Genomic DNA, 12,151 nt, shown 5'->3' with positions numbered 1-12,151 from the left:
AAAATGTGTATAATGTCTTTTTCTTATTTGGACTGGAGATATTTAGCATGGCATTAGTGAAGGTGTCTTGACGATGCTCACTATGGCGTTTTTCTATATTCATTGTGTAGTGGTGTGTATATGCTCATAAGGTGGGCTTAGAGATGGAGACTTATCAAAATATACTTTTTAACATTTCATCTCGTGCTGGTTTTGCTGTTTTGAGAGAGTGTGGCTGGCTGTGCACGTATTTTTCTAGGTTTCTGGGTTTCTGGGCGTATATAAACACCTCTTCTGGCTTCGATGCTTCTCTTCTCCATCACACGACTCTTCTCTTTTTCTCCAAAATCACGGACTTATAATCTGATGGAGAAGTTATTTCCTCCAAATCACACCAAAATCCACATTATGGGCGAGAGTCCGTCTTTCTAAAACCAACTACCCTTCCAAACGGACCTCTGAAATACTTCTCCTAAGGTTATGCGTCCACTTCTACTTGGCAACACCTTCTACAAAAAACCGCCAACAAAATGCCATGGAGTCGGCTGGGCAGTTCAAAATTACGGGTCGCACCAACCATGGAGTGGAGGGAGAGTGCCTTCCTTCGGAGAACTGAAATCAAAAAGGCAATTATCCTCACATATGAACAAATCCGCTTTGCGACTACACTCACATATAAAACGAAAGTTACGAAAAAAAAAACTGACGACAAAAATACATGATCTGCTGTCCACAGAATGACTCACGATCTACGAATGTCAAAGACCAGTGATACACATCCAATATCTGCCTCTGGATTCCTTGCTACTCTTTACGAAATCATACGTTTGGAATCCAATGAGGTCTTCCGGTGTCTCAAAAACATTTGTCAGGAAGCGCCTGGAACGAACACTATGCTCCTTCTGAAAAGGATAACTTCCCATGTCATGTTTTGGAGCTCTCGCCTTTCCCTTGAACAGTAGACGATAACTTCCATGACTATGGGGACGTATAAAGTTCGCTGTTCTCGTCGTAGAACTTCTCGTCTTCTATTCTACAACTCCTTGTATTATTTCCAAAAATTACGCTGATCGCTGGGATGGCCGACTTCCTGTTCAAAACCTCTATACTGGATCGCCATGGCGTAGAAAGCAAATGTGGCGAATATCATGCCGCGCGTTCTGCTCTTCTCTCACAACACATGTCCGCTTTGCTATGTTGCGGACTTGCTCCAAATTTCTCTCAAAAGTCATAGTCGTCATGATATGATCTTCGCAGCATATAAAAGGCCCATACTTCTCGCTGGGCTTCCTGCTTTCTTCTCACAATCACCTCATTTGCCTCATTTCCAAAATCCGGATTTCACCACTATATGGGGTGTGCTGCTGTTTCTTCTAAGATGCGCTACCTTCATGGAAACGTGAGAAGGTCTCGCCTTTATTGAAAATCGTACCGACAGCAAGAATGTGGGAGAACGAGCAACGACAAAATCAACGATTCCGGAATACTTGGTCTGATCCCAAGATCCAAACGTTATCGAGGCATGGGGTGTGCATCTCACCTCAAAAATAAGTTCTTCATATCCATGAGAAATGAAACACCAGAATCGCAGCACCTATTGCTAGATATTACTGGAAAACAGCACAAGAGGCCGTCAGGAACGACAGCTGTGCGCGTCTAGCGCCATGAGACAACGGTATAAACCCCTTTCTTCTTGTGCTTCTCCTTCCTCTTTCTTCAAACCACTGCCGTACTATCTTCTTCCAAAATAAACACGCCGAGTATCTACGGAAGTCTGCTGTTCCAAAATTCCATCCCAGAACGACTATATGGAGAGATTTGGTGCCATGTTATACTGAGCCTGTCCCTCTCAGGCGATGCATATAAATATTCTTCCTCCAACAGCACACAAAGTCTCCTTCGTTCCACCACACTTCTATTTTTCTTAAACAAAAACTTTGTGGTTGGTCAAACATGACTGCGTTCCTGGCATCGAGAAAATCTGGGAATTGCCCGCTATGAGGAAACTCCCTCAGAGATTCGAATTGCAAAGCGTTCACCCCATGGTTCGCTTCAAAACTTCCGTGCTTCTACAACATCGACGTGAGCAAAGTTTGGTGCTGAATATAGCGATATCTACAACCAGCTCGGCGATTTACATGGAGAAAGGGATGGGAGGTGTTTCCTCAGAGCGATCTTAGAAATCAATAAAGAACACGAAATGGAGCGGAGTTCTGCCCGACTGGTGGCAAGTTATCTATCTATAAATTCTTCGCCACTCGCTCTTCCAAGATCCATCTTCTCACTACACTGTCCTCTTTTCCTCTAAAACAACAAAGAGATGGAGCGATGGCTGAGAGTTGCGTCTCCAAAACGAACCGGATTCGAGGCATGTGAGAAGAATTCTGCGTCGTTGAGGCGCAGCCAAATACTACAGTCGTGGCATACATGTCTTCGTGCATTGTTGACCACCAAAAGCATATTGGGCAGCAACAACAACCCCTGCCATAACAAAGCACAAGACCGGTTCAATGCATGTGCGTTGAGAAGAAAAGGAAAAAGCAAAGCCATAGGCTTCCGAATAACATTAGATAAGAGACATAATATACATGGTTCTGCCTGCGCAAAAACCTTAGGCTGCATGCAGCGTCCGTTCATCAACCCATCTCAGCGTCAAGCACCTATGATACAATTCTTCCCACTTCCAGCCGCCTCCCAGCGGCATCAAGCCTACTCCCGAGTTCTGCATACATGTCGCACAGATACTTTCGATGCACGGCAATCTCGCCTTGCATCTGCACGTCATCCGCCGCACCATCCACTGGCAGCCCAATCCTCAGATCCACATAGCCCGGTACTGCCGTCAGTAGCTCTCTGAAGAAGGCTTTGTGGACAAAAGGCGTGCTAGACCATTCATAGAACTCCGGATGCGACCATTCGTAGTATCTTGGATGAAGCGTAGGAACAATACGCAGAAACTGTAGTGACGGGAACGCAGAGAGGAAAGAAGCCCAGTCGACGTATCGGTTCATTCGTATAGCATCCTTCAACTGCAGTTCTACCTGCAGTCGTTTGATGCGTGATAGATCCCAGCCTTGCGGGAATTCGTAAGTAGGCACCGGGAGCTTATTGAGCGAAATGGCAAACCAGTTGTTGGTGTACATGCAGTCTGTTGCTTCGCCAGCTAGTCGCTGAGATGCTCGGAGGAGTTCCAGGTGCAGGATTGGCTCAGGATCTGCTGCACGGGGACATACTGGTCGTTGTCCAGTTGAGAGCCGTCGTTGGTTCAGTCGCTCCCGAGACTTGCGTGCTGCGAGGCGTTTCTTGCGGTCATTTAGGATGGCTGTTGCGTCAAGGATGGGGAGGGAACGCGAGGTCTTGCGAACGACGAGATGGGAATAGACCTCATCTCTAATCTCTTGCGGTAGTTCGAAAAAGCGGAAGGGTCTGCCGTTGGTGATCCGTTGGCTCATCAGTGTATTCGGCGTGCGTTGAGGCTTCCGGGCCGGTATCGTCCTTGTCCGCCGTTCATGCTGTGCCCCGTGAATCCTTTGCCTGAACTCGGCGTCTTTCTTTGAAATTTCCCTAGACTCTAAGCCCTTGAGGATGAGTAAACTTGGTAGTAGCTCCTCGAGCTTGGAACTTCCCCGTGGTCTTTGGTGTAGTGCCATCACAGACCAATTGCATGATACAATCTGCGACCATCAGCCACATGTTGGCGACCATTTTGTTTATGAAGTCGCCTGGACAGGGAAATTGCCCTCATCTTACACTGTCAAAATTGCACCAACATGTGGAACCCTGGCTGCGACTCTGCAGGATCGGAGGTTACAGGGTGATACGGTGATGTCGAGGTGTTCGCACCAGGTTCAGTACTGCCCTTGTCCCGAGTGACGGGGTCGAAGCGGGTCGAAGGATTGTGGTGGAGAGGAGGAGCCGGGCGCGGAGATTGTGGTTCAAGCCGCTGAATCACGACAAGGGACAGAGGAAAAATGTGGCATTGTGGCAGATCTTATTCTGTCGAGACAGTCGGCGATTTCAATAGTTAAGATGGTAGCTGCAGATATTGGCGCGAGTGTCAGAAAGAACAATAATGGAAGAAGTAATGGCATACCGTAAAGTGTGGTATAGCGAGGCTATGATGTGTCTTAACAGAGGTATTATAGCTTAGTGTTTCAGCCCAAGAAGATATTGCGCATGCGGTAAGGTTAAGCGAAAGCACTAGAATAGAAAAATCGTTCCCAGGACCTTGGGACGTTCATGCGATCGGTAGTCGGTAAGTGATGGTTCTGTGGCTTGCTTGATGCTTTGCTTGCTGATTATCCGTCTACGCCCACTTTGGCGTGACGGAAGTACTTCATGCCAACCCAGGCAACAACAACCCACACCCAGCTCGTGACTGCCGTGCAAACAATCAATGCGGGATAGTAACCAGTAATGGGCAGGGTCGCGTCGTCTTCAAGGTCAGGTGGAGCGTACGGTGTCTCGCCGACGTCCCACGCCCAACTCCAAACTCCGAGGCAGGAGCCCATACCGACGACAAAGACGATCCAAGTAGCTATGAGCACGACCCAGCCCCACCACTCCGTCTCGCTGTAATCCCACTCGTCATCGGGGTCAGCCTCGGCAGGTGTCAGGACTGCCGAAATGGAAGTGCGTCGGTTACTCCGAGTTGAACGGCGGTGTGAGAGAGATGTAACAGAGCCCTGGTTCGGGCCACTGAAGGAGTAGTCATTGCCCGAGGTAGAGGGGCGGTAGAAGGACATGATGTCGTCTTCATCCGTAGTCGAAGCGTAAGGTGCCACCGGGCTCATAGGTGATGCAAGCAGTGACGGGAGGGTACGTTCAGGGTCGTCGGGTGGAGTGTAAATGACGGCGGGTGACGATGGAGACAGATGGACAGCGGGGAGCCACCCGCTGTCGGACGAAGAATTGAGAGGAGCGTTCTCGTAGCTGAAGCGACCCGGGGCCGTTGCTTCGTCCGAGGGGTTCACGCTCGTTGTAGTGGTAATTGTGGGTGGTTTGGCTTTGCGCAAAGAGCTGCTCCGCTCACGCATCTTCGCCATGGCCGCCTTCCTTAAAGATCCCTTCCTCTGCCTGCCCTGGCTTTGGCGCAGGGCAGTCGCGATGGAAGATGCCCTCTTCGCGACTTCCACATCCTGGTCGTGTCCCTCGTCGTTGCCTATCTGAGTGGATGGTGACTGTGACTTGCCAATGGCATCTCGGAAAGCGCCTAGTATGCCTCCGGACTTGCTTCGTTGATGCCCTTGGCCGTGTTCCTCACGTTTCCCATGCCGCGTCGAAGCATGCTCTCTTTCGCCGTCAGCACGAGCTCTTTCGCCTTCAGCACGACCCTCATTGCGCGCAGCAGTTCCGTCTTGCATGGTTCCCACGTGCGTCAACTACCATGGAGCGCCGTTGTGGTGAATCAAGGTGTCATGTTTGGAGCTAAGCTGTCAACAACGTCAACCCCCGGTCGCGTGTCCTGGTTCCCTTGCAGGCGGGCTAGTCGGGTACGGATTGGCTAATGCACCGACTATGGGTCGCCGCATATGGAAGGCCTCCCTCAATTTCCCCTCCACCTTCCGTCCGGGGTTCGACTGCGCTTCTTATCTGGTTAAGCCTGGAATGCGTCTTCGCTAACAGTCACTCATTACCGTCACTCATTTGCCATCGTCATGGCTTCGAAAATGCCTCTGCCTGCTCCACCGCGGACCCCTACGCCGCCTCCTGACGAGAACGCGCCCCAGCCTGTAGGACTAGGATTCCGAAGCGATCTGGCTGTTGGAGATACGGGGCCTAATAACAATGCGCTGCTCTCGCCCATGTCTGCCACGTTCCCCTCCAAGCAGTATGCGACCCTCGGGCCCAGTGATTCTGTCTCGCAGAGGGCGTCGCCTGCGACTCTGTATACACCCGCGAGCGCGACCTTTCCATACACGCCCGCGAGCGACTCAACCATGAATCTTGAGCCGCCCTCTGCGAACGGGTCCGAGAACCCCAATCCGTTCAATTTCCAATCTGTCGCCTACCAGCCGGGGCGGCCCCAGACAAAGGCTAATGTGCGTTCTTCTACGCAATCTTACGCGATCGTACTGACTCCCGCAGGACATCGGCCGAAGACGAGGACACAAGTACAAACACAGTAGTGTATCACATCAGATATTTCTAGAACCCGCACCGCGCGCTCCGCTCCAGCTCCCTGCCTCGCTTCCAATCCCGACGTTCAAAGAGTACCGCTCGTCCATGTCCAAGGACCAGAAACTGCGGTTGGCATGGTGTTTCTGCCATCTGGTCGTGGCTGGCCTCGTACAATGGGGCGCACATGAATCGCTGGCACTGACAGTATTGTCTCGGCTAATCTTCTACGATGCACTTGGAGCTTTTCTGTGTGTGGCTGTTGACGTCGGATCCAACTTCGAGGTATGGAAGCGATCTAGCATACGACATCCATTTGGCTTTGAACGTCTGGAGGTCATCGCAGGACTAGGCATGTCTGTTGGGCTACTGTTTATGGGACTGGACCTCATATCGCATGGATTGACGCACGCGCTTGAAAACACCGGAGGACATGAGGCGCATCACGCCGATGCTCACGAGCGAGTGTCCGCTGGCAGCATTGATCTTGCCGCTTTGTGCGGTGTTGTCTCGACCCTGGTCTCAGCAATCTTGTTGAAGAACCATGCGCGCATAGGCAAGGTCATGAGGCTAAGTGCGATTGCTAACCTGCCTTCTGTGCTCAGCAACCCGTCGCATTTTCTGACATTGTCGTGCTCGTCACTCCTGCTAATCTTGCCCCTACTGAGCATCCAGATGTATGTGTGGCTTGACCGAACCCTCTCATTTTCAGTTGCCTTCTCCATGGTGGCGCTAGGATGGATTCAAGGATGGACCCTCGGCAAGATGCTGCTCATGTCCTACTCGGGACCCGGCGTGTCGGACATCATGTACGACCTGGAGACGGACCCAGCCGTGCGAACGGTAGAGGAGGCAAAATTCTGGCAGGTACACTACGGGCTCTGCCAGGCGAACCTGAAACTTCGAGTGAGGAATTTGGAGGAAATTGGGCGTCTGCGCGATCGCATTGGCAGCATGGTGCGGAACCGCTTGGGCGGCGGATACGGGAGCGGCGGGCAGAGATGGGAAATTTCGACCCAAATTACACTCGAGAAGGACTGAGGACGCTGGGCGCCGTTGCATGTCCACGATTAGATTCTGCAATAAATCTTTCAGCCCCTGTGGCGGGCCGTCTCCCTAAGACTCTCACTAAGACTCAACTGCAGCCCGAACGTTGGCCCAAAAGCAGTGCGACGCCATGAAGCAAATAGACTTTGGTCTTGCTTTTGCGGGCACGCAACGCTGCATGAGAACTAATCCCGATGGTTCCGTTTGCCTCCTGTGAAAAAACTACATCATCTGCGTATTTAAGACAGCTGGCAGCCAGTGCGTCGACGCCTGACGAATACCCCTGGGCCGACTAAAAGTCTTAGCGAAAGCCCTGAGGACGCTTTCGATCAACAGGCACCCAGTGCGCGCACACCGCCGGCGGCTTGCCCCGTGCGACTGGCCGACTTTGGTCTGATCAGGCTTGGGCTACCTGCAGGTGCTTGCTGTTCGCTCGTCACGCCCACCGCAACTCTCCACACACCCGTTCGCTTTTGTGCGTCGCCTGCACAGCTGCCTTCAGTTTTTCGAGAGCGTTAATGAGCCTGTGACCTGCGAGGCTGGCAGGAGGCACATAATATACTGGCCATATGCCCTGGCTGGGCATGGCGCGAGGACGCGATGACCGGGCCACACGACACCGTGACGACGGCGAATATCTCGACGAGCGAGAACGGAGACATCGCCGACACAAGTCCCGCGAGCACCACGACAACGAACCCACAGCTTCCACACGAGAACGCAGAGAGCGCCGACGGGCGGACGAGGCAAGGAGGCAAGCAGAGGTGGACATTGAAGATTTGAGGGCGCGCAGAGAATCTTACTACTCACGCAACGAGGCCGAGAGGAGGCGCGACCGAGACAGTCGCATGGAGAAGGAGAGCAGCAGACGGGCAGCTCCCGTCAAGGAAAAGTCACGCAGCAGTCGCGAAAAGGACGTGCGACGGGACAGCACGCGGAAGCCCAAGAGGCGAGAAGTGATACCTGATGATGAGGACGACTTCGTCTTTGGCCGCCCCAAGTCCATGGGCCATGTCGAAGAAGTCACTGTGCGACGATCGTCGGCGCGCAAGAGAAGCGAGGAAGGCAATTCTTCTAGCAGGACTGCCTACACTCCGCATTCTGGCTCTGGATCTGCGTCAGTCCGCAGGGTCGAAGTCCCGCCGTTGACCAGGTTAGACCCGTCTCCACTTGTACACGTAGCTCGACTAATGAGGGCCAGGAATTCTTCTACACGCGAGCCAAAAGCACATACACGTGATGCGCCTGTTAGAGAGGCCAGACCCTCTGGTACACGGCAGCGGAGCAATACTGTCAAGTCGCCACCCCCTACGCCGCTTACCAGGACGCAGTCGGTCAAGGATGCTGCCCGTCGGAGTACCGGGGGCATCTTATCAAGCTTGTTCTCTAAGCCTACTCCCATCTCACGTTCGTCTTCCCGTAGGGACCGGGATGAGGAGAAGAGGTTAGTACTAACATCACGTTGTCTCTACTGTGCTAAACTCCATTCAGGGTCGACTGTCTCGTGTGCATGAACGATGACCTTCCTCTCAGCAAGACTGTCAAGCTTGCATGTGGTCACCGCATGTGCTACGGATGCCTCAAACGCCAATTCACCCTCTCGGTCAAGGATCCTGCCCACATGCCACCCCGATGCTGTACCTCAGAGCACATCCCGTTGAAGTATGCCGACCGACTCTTCGATGACAAGTTCAAGGTCCAATGGAACAAAAAGTTTCAAGAGTACACAACCGCCAACCGCCTGTACTGTCCCTCGAAAGGATGCGGCCAGTGGATCAAGCCTTCAAAGATCAAGATGGACCCAACGTACGGCCGCAAGTACGCACGCTGCAGCTCATGCAACACCAAGGTGTGCGTACTCTGCAACAGTAAATTCCACACGAAGCGCGAATGCCCCAAGGACGAGGAGACCAACCGTCTAGTCGAGATGGCCAAGGAGAAGGGTTGGCAACGGTGCTACAGCTGCAAGGCTGTAGTCGAGCTGAAAGAAGGTTGCAATCACATGACCTGGTAAGTCTAGCATGTCACTCGTACACATCACAAGATCTAACAGTAGTCCCTAGCCGCTGCACAGCACAATTCTGCATGGTCTGCGCCGCTCCCTGGAAAACTTGCAACTGCCCATGGTTCAACTATCAACACATTCCCGACGACGACCGCCTAAACGACATGCGCGTTCCCTACCCCCAACAAGCTCGCTACGCCGACGTAGAAGTCATCGAAATCCCGGAACAACCTTCTCCTCCCCTGGCCCGACGCCCCAGCGTCCGCACCCACAACCGCAGTGAACGCGACCTCCCCCGTCCCGAATCCCGCAGGCTATCTGCCCACCTTCGCAACTCGCTTCACCTCAACCCCACGCCCACCGTTTCTTCCGTCCGCCGCGACGGACCGGAGGCCGCAGTATACGGCGTTGGTAACGCGGCTGCTCACCACATGAACGACTCGTACGCCATCCGCACCCCCGTGTCTGCTGTACGTACCGCAACCCGCACATCGACACCCCGCGGATCCTTTTTCAGCAGTAGCACACGCCGCCCTGCGCCTGCTCCCGCGCCCGTTCCTGTAGCCCGTCCCGTTCGACCTGCTCCCCCTCAGCAGGTCGTCACCTCTTCTACCATGGCTGGTCTATCCCGCGACGGCCGCAAAGTCGGGCAGAACCGTGTGGGCACTTGGCTCACACATGTCCAAATCGATCCTGAAGCTACCAACACAGCGGCACAGGGTGTCGAGGTGGATGACTGGAGGTGCGATGGTACCATGATTGGTATCGACTAGATGTCGCATTCTCGCACACTCTGTGCAGAAAAAAACATAATGACGGCGTTTTTTTGCTTGGGTTTCATCTCCTCAACTAGCGTTTTCACTTCTCCGACTTTGCATTTTTCTGGATTTTACTTTGGGATACTACTGGATTTTGGGATACAGGGTTCTTTGTTTTTTCGGTTATGGGAATGTTTAGAGTTACCTTTCTGTCACCCTTTTACGGGTCACCTCTACGCGAGCAATCGCGACGACTTTTTCTTTGTATTGTGTGTATAGTCGTGTTGATATTTAGCGGTTTTTGGTTAGCATTTAGCCGGCAAGATACCCACCTTTACGCCCTCGTTTAATCAGTTATTATGTTAATGCTATCATTTTGTTGTCTATGGAATACGCAAGTCTACTTGAAACTATGGATGTGATGCTTGGTGAGTAGAAAGGGACCGAGGTGAACCATGTTTTGATGTGTAGGATTAGGAGATCTATGGTGTAGGAGAAGTGGAAAGGGTTGATAGTGGTATTGTGATTATATCATCTGATTATAAAGGCTTTGTATACTTTGGTGCTTGTAATCCATCACGAGGCTTGCTGACAGTAAGCGAGACGGGGCACAGTAACTTGATAGATGATGATATTGACCCATAACCTAAGAGCCATGTACCAACTAACCCCATGCTACTACACTGTACCATGATCTCATACTAATCTCGGCTACGACCAAGCCAGTTAGAAATACTGAGATCGATCCAAGTATCATGATGCATGACGCCAGAGTACGTGGCAACAGCGCAATGGTCGCCTTGCTTGACCTGTATGCACAAAAATGAAGCGATGGATCCACGAGCAGAGAGGGGTAGCAGATCCACCCCCACACTGTACCAGCCTTCGTATCTTGGTACCCGAGGCTTATGAATTGGCAAAAAGATTGGTTCGAAAGATCTTGAGCAAGCTCAAGCACGGTAATGTCCCCTTCGTGGATCGAACACGATACCTCCAGATTTAGTGACTGATGACTTCAGTCTGGCGCTCTCCCAATTGAGCTAAGGAGACGATTTCTTATTGGATGTTTCTCGAAAAACATCAATTATATCTCGAGCGTGAACAGCTTCTCGCAAACAAATTAGGTGGCTAGATCATCAAGTCCAAAAGGTCGCCTCGCGTGCGATGTGCATCCGTGGAGCGAATGTTGTTGACTAGAAAGAACAGAGGTTAGTGTACCGAGGCTCGCCCATCGCAAGTCCGTCAGCTCCACATCTCCATCTCCAACATCTTTCTGCGCCAAAGCTCCCACAACTCCACAACGTTGTCGCAAGACTTCCAGTCCCCGTATAACACCTCCGAGATGCAGCCCTCGCCCCTCGCAAACCCATTGGCAACCGTAGCCCAGCTCGAAACCTCCGGTTCCCAACTCGACGGCATCCCATCTGATCTCGAAGACTCAATCCGTTTCGCCGGCGCCCGCCTCACACAAGCCGCAGGCATACTCCTCCGCCTACCACAAGAAGTCGTCGCACAAGCTATTGTAGTGTTTATGCGCTTCTGGCTCGGCCCGGAAGGAGGAAGTCTCGCAGAATTCGGCGCAGAACAAGTCTCAGCCGCATCGCTATACCTCACCACGAAGCTCTCTGCCTATCCCAAGTCAGCGCGCAGTCTGGTTAACGTGTACGCGTATCTTGATTCGTTGCCGGTTACCTATTTCGACGGAGACCATCTGGAGCAGTCGAAGGATGCGGCGAGATATTATGTGAGCGAGGGCACGTACGAGCGGCGCCGCGCAACGTTGTTCACGACCGAACAACGTATTCTTCGTACTCTTGGGTTCAATGTTGCCGTCCAGTTACCTTATACATTGTGTATAACGTATATGCAAGCACTCGACATCTTCTCCCATCCCCGTGCGTCCGAACTTGCGAAACGTGCGATTGCGCATCTGAATACTGCGTTACTGAGTCCGCAGTGCCTGTACCTTACGCATCAGCCACCAGCGCTGGCGACGGCAGCTATCTATCTGGCGGCGAGGGAGACAGGGATCAAGATGCCGGAGTGCGAGTGGTGGGAGGTGTTTGATACAGATAGAGAGGTGTTGGGGTTCTTGTGTGTGGGTATGCTGAGTTTGGAGGGATTTGCAAAGGAAGAACAGAAGAGGTGGGAGGGGAGGAAGTGTCCGATGAGTGTTGAGGCATTGGGGAGGGAGGTTGAGAGGAGGAAGGAGGAAGAGCTGGATGAGGCTTGAGGCAGGCGCCTG

At 52.3% G+C, this 12,151-nt stretch overlaps 5 protein-coding genes across 5 annotated transcripts; 3 read left to right on the top strand and 2 right to left on the bottom strand.

Moving 5' to 3' along the window:
- Positions 1 to 2,639: 2,639 nt before the first annotated feature.
- On the bottom strand, positions 2,640 to 3,629 carry AA0111_g759 (hypothetical protein; the record flags this gene model as incomplete). The annotated part of the gene is made up of 1 exon (XM_028653942.1): positions 2,640 to 3,629. The coding sequence occupies one exon, from the start codon at positions 3,627 to 3,629 to the stop codon at positions 2,640 to 2,642; it is 990 nt and encodes a 329-aa protein (XP_028511987.1).
- Positions 3,630 to 4,277: 648 nt separating this feature from the next.
- AA0111_g758 (hypothetical protein) lies at positions 4,278 to 5,342 on the bottom strand (the record flags this gene model as incomplete). Its single annotated transcript, XM_028653931.1, has 1 exon — positions 4,278 to 5,342. The coding sequence occupies one exon, from the start codon at positions 5,340 to 5,342 to the stop codon at positions 4,278 to 4,280; it is 1,065 nt and encodes a 354-aa protein (XP_028511988.1).
- Positions 5,343 to 5,648: 306 nt separating this feature from the next.
- Positions 5,649 to 7,137, top strand: AA0111_g757 (hypothetical protein; the record flags this gene model as incomplete). Its single annotated transcript, XM_028653920.1, has 2 exons — positions 5,649 to 6,020; positions 6,067 to 7,137. The coding sequence occupies 2 exons, from the start codon at positions 5,649 to 5,651 to the stop codon at positions 7,135 to 7,137; spliced, it is 1,443 nt and encodes a 480-aa protein (XP_028512236.1).
- A 590-nt stretch (positions 7,138 to 7,727) lies between these two features.
- AA0111_g756 (hypothetical protein) lies at positions 7,728 to 9,921 on the top strand (the record flags this gene model as incomplete). Its single annotated transcript, XM_028653909.1, has 4 exons — positions 7,728 to 8,296; positions 8,345 to 8,587; positions 8,635 to 9,153; positions 9,207 to 9,921. The coding sequence occupies 4 exons, from the start codon at positions 7,728 to 7,730 to the stop codon at positions 9,919 to 9,921; spliced, it is 2,046 nt and encodes a 681-aa protein (XP_028511989.1).
- A 1,327-nt stretch (positions 9,922 to 11,248) lies between these two features.
- AA0111_g755 (hypothetical protein) lies at positions 11,249 to 12,139 on the top strand (the record flags this gene model as incomplete). Its single annotated transcript, XM_028653898.1, has 1 exon — positions 11,249 to 12,139. One exon carries the CDS (start codon positions 11,249 to 11,251, stop codon positions 12,137 to 12,139), a length of 891 nt encoding a protein of 296 aa, XP_028512234.1.
- Between the last annotated feature and the right edge of the window lie 12 nt (positions 12,140 to 12,151).

This window comes from Alternaria arborescens (genome assembly GCF_004154835.1).
Source record: "Alternaria arborescens strain FERA 675 chromosome Unknown contig_1, whole genome shotgun sequence".
NCBI classification, from domain to species: domain Eukaryota; kingdom Fungi; phylum Ascomycota; class Dothideomycetes; order Pleosporales; family Pleosporaceae; genus Alternaria; species Alternaria arborescens.
The sequence above is the reverse complement of the archived record's forward strand: the minus strand, read 5'-3'. Positions and strand labels throughout refer to the sequence as shown.